The 6,000-nt window shown below is 43.4% G+C and overlaps 1 protein-coding gene across 19 annotated transcripts in view; it reads right to left on the reverse strand.

Annotated features, from left to right (window-relative positions):
* Positions 1-6,000, reverse strand: part of UNC79 (unc-79 homolog, NALCN channel complex subunit) — a 279,776-nt gene that overhangs the window by 111,595 nt on the left and 162,181 nt on the right. For all 19 annotated transcript variants that reach the window (XM_032287551.1, XM_032287562.1, XM_032287558.1 and 16 more), the window contains one exon: positions 1,488-1,645. In XM_032287551.1, coding sequence (XP_032143442.1) covers positions 1,488-1,645 — 158 coding nt within the window. The remainder of the gene's footprint in view (positions 1-1,487; positions 1,646-6,000) is intronic.

The raw sequence follows: 6,000 nt of genomic DNA on the forward strand, positions 1-6,000 counted from the left end.
TAATCTCAGCACTTTAGAAGGTTGAGGCAGGCGAATCATCTGAGGTCAGGAGTTCAAGACCAGCCTGGCCAACATGACGAAACCCCATCTCTACTAAAAATACAACAATTAGCCAGGTGTGGTGGCGCGCGCCTGTAGTCCCAGCTGCTCTGGAGGCTGAAGCAAGAGAATCGCCTGAACCTAGAAGGCAGAGATTGCAGTGAGCTGAGATTGTGCCACTGCATTCCAGCCTGGGCAGCTGAGCAAGACTTCAACTCAAAAAAAAAAAAAAAAAAAAAAACACTAAACTAAACAAGAAAGAAAAGTAACATAACCAAAGCCATGATTCAGAAGATCAATCCTAACCCCTACAACATGATGTGCTATCATATAAATAATCTAACCCCTGAGACTCCTGTGGGCATTAAAAAAACAAGAACATTTTGAAGTGGCCACATATTAAGGAACTGGACTAAAGGTATAATAGTTACCTCACTAATGGAACTTCCATTTTGTTCTGAGAAGCTGCACTATGCATGCTGACCCCACCTGCCACCCCAAGAATGGAACTACTAGCAGATTGGGGTGACAGTGGGCCAGCAGACATGAGGCTAACAGGACCCTTCTAGGTTCCTTCCTTACCACATTACTCTGAGCATTTGCCGTTCTATTTACTAGGAAATTATACTCAAGCTGTACCAGACTTGGTCCCTGATCCTTCAGTGGCAAGGGTATCAGCAGAGATTCTCAAACCTCTTATTAAAAATCTCAATTTCTGGCCCAGCACAGTGGCTCATGCCCATAATCCCAACGCTTTGGGAGACCAAGATGAGTAGATCACCTCAGGTCAGGAGTTGGCCTGACAAACATGGTGAAACCTTGTCTCTACTAAAAAATACAAAAATTAGCCTGCCATAGTAGTATGCACCTGTAGTCCCAGCTACTCGGGAGGCTGAGGCACGAGAATCACTTGAACTCAGGAGGCTGAGGTTGCAGTGAGCTGAGACTGTGCAACTGCACTCCAGCCTGGGCAACAAAGCACGACTCTTTCTCAAAAAAAAAAAAAAAAAAAATCTCAGTTTCTGGCGTCACCCCCACCTCCCACTGAGATTTTCATTCAGTAGGTCTAGGATATAGCCTAATAATGTGCATTTTAACAAACATTCCCCATAACTCTGATACAAGTAAACTAACAGGTTGACTGCATCCAAGCCAGTACCTGTTTGGGAGTAAACATGGGTGCAGTTAATTGTTACACTTGAGTAATAGGCATAAGCTGGGTCTGTCCTACGCAAAACTGGACAGGACCTCCCTCCCCGAAGGACCACTCTGCAAAATGCTGTTATTTTAGAGAGGAAGCCCAAAGCAGAACCCCCAAGGGACACCAACAAGCAGGAGAATGTCTTTTAAAAAGAAGAGACGAGAAAGGAGGTGCCAAAATAGATCCTGTGACTAGACACCTGTGTACCGTGTGACCCAGAATGAATTTTAAGCTAACACAGAGGTACCTGCTTCAAACCTCATCTTCCAGTCTTTGCTGTTGAAGTTGCCGTTTATGATTGTCCAGAAGATGTCAGCACCATGAGGAAGTGACAAGGCATGGAGGAGAAGAGGGACCGCCAGTGAAGACAGCTGAGAGAACTCCGATTTGACGACCCTCCACAGGCTAGGGAATCAAGGAGAAGTGAAGTGGTGACAGTCAACACAATCTTTCCAGAAAAAGACCCTGTCCTCTTAATTTACAGCAAGTGTAGTTACTAGGCAGTGGTAGGGGTCCTTTTGGTTTTCACTCATCCACAAGAGGATAATCCTCTGATAAACATCACCTATGCTCTGTCCTCTTAGTGTGACACTAGAGGAAAAACACTTTCACTTAACATTACATTTTATAACTTAAAAATCTGCATAATGTAAATTCAGCGATATAAAGGAACAATGGCTTCAGTGATGTACAAAGTCAAAATTAGTTACGTTAGGATGATGGAGAAATACGTGATTTTTAAAAATGTTCTTACAGTGAACACCTGGAAAGTTCGGTTGATTTGGCCTGCCCAGCCTCTTCTGATGTCAAAGAACAACTCTTTTACTCTTAATAACAGCCTCTCCAAGAACATACCGGTCATCAGTCAAGCTCCCCAACCTTCTTTTTCATAAGGGGGAACACAAAACACAGGCTGACCACAGAACTTCAACAACCTGAATAAAATAATTAGCTAGGAGTAGGCGTATGACCCAAGCATGGAAATTACAGAACTCTTATTTCAGGGACTGATATGCACCCTGGCAGACAGAGGCTCTCTCTCCTGAAATCAGGAACGAAGGGCAATGTCAGCCTGCAGCTTCCAATGAAACTCCTTCCCATCTCACAGGTGCAGCCTGCACTTAACAGAGAAGCCAACACTTAGTTCCATTTCAGAAGCAAGGCTGGGCGCGGTAGCTCACGCCCATAATCCCAGCACTTTGGGAGGCTGAGGTGGGTGGATCATTTGAGGTCGGCAGTTCAAGACCAGTCTGACCAATTGGAGAAACCCCGTCTCTAATAAAAGTACAAAAAATTAGCCAGGTGTGATGGCGCATGCCTGTAATCCCAGCTACTCAGGAGGCAGAGGCAGGAGAATCGCTCAAACATGGGAGGCAGAGGTTGCGGTGAGCTGAGATTGTGCCATTGCACTCCAGCCTGGGCAACAAGAGGAAAACTCCATCTCAAAAAAGAAAAAAAAAAAAAAGCCAAGCCAGAACAGGGCTAAGAGACAGGGAGGGAATGAAAAAGGGGAGGAGGAAAAGACAGAGAAAGAGATCTCTGATAACATCTTGCACCTCAGCAAGTTTCAGCTAAGTCCCTATCAAGTTCTACCAGAATAATTCTGAATTGAATCTATTTTAGTAAGAATACATTATTGTTTACATTTTTTTCCAGTTGTTTAAAGTATGCCTTTTGGTTGTTTATGTTGCCATTTTATTTTGTTTTCTTTTTGACTCCAGAGTCAATATCAGAATCAAAACTACAGTTGACCCTTGAACAACACAGGTTAAACTGTGCAGGTCCACTTATACATGGACTTTTTTCTTTCTTTTTTTTTTTTTTGTTTGTTTGTTTTGTTTTTTGAGACGGAGTTTCGCTCTTGTTACTGAGGCTGGAGTGCAATGGCGCGATCTCGGCTCACCTCAACCTCCGCCTCCTGGGTTCAGGCAATTCTCCTGCCTCAGCCTCCTGAGTAGCTGGGATTACAGGCACGCGCCACCATGCCCAGCTAATTTTTTGTAGTTTTAGTATAGACGGGGTTTCACCGTGTTGAACAGGATGGTCTCGATCTCTTGACCTCGTGATCCACCCGCCTCGGCCTCCCAAAGTGCTGGGATTACAGGCGTGAGCCACCGCGCCCGGCACATGGACTTTTTGCAATAAATATATTGAATTTTTTTAGGAGAGTTGCTACAATTTAAAAAAAACCTCACAGATGTACCATGTAGCCTCAAAATAGTGAAAAAATTTAAGGAAAGTTATATAAATTATACGTACTTACTAGTCTAACATTTATTACCATAAATTATACATGAATCTATTATAAAAAGTTAAAATTTACCAAAACTTACACACACAAACACATACAGACCATATATAGCATCATTCACAGTGGAGAGAAATGTTAAGCAAATGTAAAGACGCAGTATTAAATCCTAACTGAATAAAACCAATTGCGGTACACCCTATACTATGGTAATAATTTTGTAGCCACCTCCTGTTGCTATTCGGGTGAGCTCAAGCGTTGTCTCTCTGTGTGAGCAGTTCCTCTCTCCAGTAAATTGCAAATCACAGTAAAAAGTGATCCTTCACAGTTCTTGTGTCTTTTTCATCATGTTTAGTGCAATACCATAAACCTTGAATAGCACCATGGGTCCCATACGAAGTGCCACTAGTGAGGCTGGAAGTGTTCCCAGGAAGCAGAGAAAAGTCATGACATTACTAGGAAAAGTTGAATTGCTTGATATGTACCATCGCTTGAGGTCTGCAGCTGCTCACCATTTCAAACAGACAATTCATCTTGTAAACAGATGGCATAAACTTATGGAATTGATAAATACAGTATGGTACTGTAAATGCATTTTCCTTATTATTTTCTTAATAACATTTTCTTTTCTCTGACTTACTTTATTGTAAGAATACAATAGGTAATGCATAAAACATACACAATATGTGGTAATCAGCTCTTTGTGTTATCATCATAAGGCTTCTGGTCAACAGTAAGCTATTAAAGGTTAAGTTTTTGGGAAGAGAAAAGTTAACATGAATTTTCAACTGCACAGGGATCAGCATTTGCACCTCCTATTGTTCAAGGGTCACCTATATTTGTGTCTTTAAAAAGCTCATGCTGCACTGGTAAGAGAAGGGAAGAGGGATACATGCCTTCTCCATTTTACAGAGAGCATATGGAGGTATGAGCCACTCCAGTCGGCTGTTTTTCAGAAGACCTACCAGAGCTATAGAAAGAACAGGAGTGATTTTCAAACACCATATGCTTAATCTGAATAGTGGAAACTACACAAATAGAGATCTCATCCCAACCCTGCCATAATGAGCTATGTAACCATGTGCATAGCATCTCTAAAGCTTCATGTCCTCCCAGTGTGGGCTGTATTAAACGAGATGTGCAGAGAGTGTGGCACATAGCAGGTATTCAGAAACCTCAAGCTGCTATCACCATCATGGTGACAAGGATGATGATGCTTCCAGGGCACAACAACAGGCCCTAGGAATAATGCAAAGGAAAAAGAAGACATCATTTCTGCCTTCATGGACTTCCAATTTAGCTGAAGAAGGCCAGCCATATAGCCCTGCTAGAAACCCATTTCCACGACAAAACCACGGATTCGGCCAGCCCCCTACAGCTTTCCCAGCTCTCTAAGGCAGGCTTGTTTGGAAAGAAGCAGAGCATCTTTTCCACAGGTCCTTCCATTATCCGTCATGGTTTTTGTGTCAGGGTAACACTTTGAGGAGAAAAACCTGACTCTTTAAGGAGAAAGTCTGGACTATGGACCCCAAAGGCTGAGTGGGTGGTCCCGTGGAACTAACAGTCCATTTGGCATGTGTACATTCTGGGGGGTTGCTTTCACAATTGAAAAAAATGCCCATTTAGTGTTCCCATGTTGAGTTCATGGAGCATCTGCCTAACTCTCGACCCTGTTCCTTCACTCCTTTTGTCCAAATCTGCTGATGGTCTTGAAATTCACACTGTTCCCTCCAGGTCATTCCTACTCTTCCCCACTCCAGGTCGGCCATGTCTACCCTTTCTCTTTCCCCAGCTTCCTCCTCCCACTGTGGCTGTTTTATTGGGAAGAAACTTCTGTAGATCCTCCACCTTTCTCATGGTGGGCTGCATGGTGCTCCCCGAAAATTCATGTCCACTCAGAACCTCAAGATGGGGCCTTATTTAGATGTCATCAGTTAAGATGAGTTCCTGATGGATAGGGTGCGTCCTAAATATGAATGAGGGATTAGTGCCCTAATAAGGAGAGGCGAGGACACTCAGGGGCACACAGGAGAGAAGACCATGTGGCAAAGACTGGAGTGAGGCAGCTACCAGCCAAGAAATTCCAACAATTGCCAGCAGCCATGAGAATCCAGGAGACAGACAAGGAAGGATCCTCCCCTAGAGTCGTCACAGGGCGCGCGGCTCTGCTGACACCTGGACTTCAGACTTCTGACCCCCAGAATTGGGAGAGAATAAACTTCATTAAGTTTAAGCCACTCAGTCACTCAGTTCACAGCAATTTGTTACAGCAGCCTGGAAACTGGCACAGCTTCCCCTTCCTCACATAGCTGAAACCTCACATTTTTCTGGTAACACAATTTCTTACGATTTTTTGGAATGTAATGGCGCCACCATAATTCACTGTAGCCTCAAACTCCTGTACTCAAACAATCCTCCCACCTCAGCCTCTGAGTAGCTGGGACTATAGGCTTATGCTACCGTACCTGGCTTTTTTTTTTTTTTTTTTTTTTTTTTTTTTTTTTTTTTGTTA

Source organism: Sapajus apella, unplaced genomic scaffold (assembly GCF_009761245.1).
Source record: "Sapajus apella isolate SASKATOON/1434 unplaced genomic scaffold, GSC_monkey_1.0 scaffold20, whole genome shotgun sequence".
In the NCBI taxonomy this organism is placed as follows: Eukaryota; Metazoa; Chordata; class Mammalia; order Primates; family Cebidae; genus Sapajus; species Sapajus apella.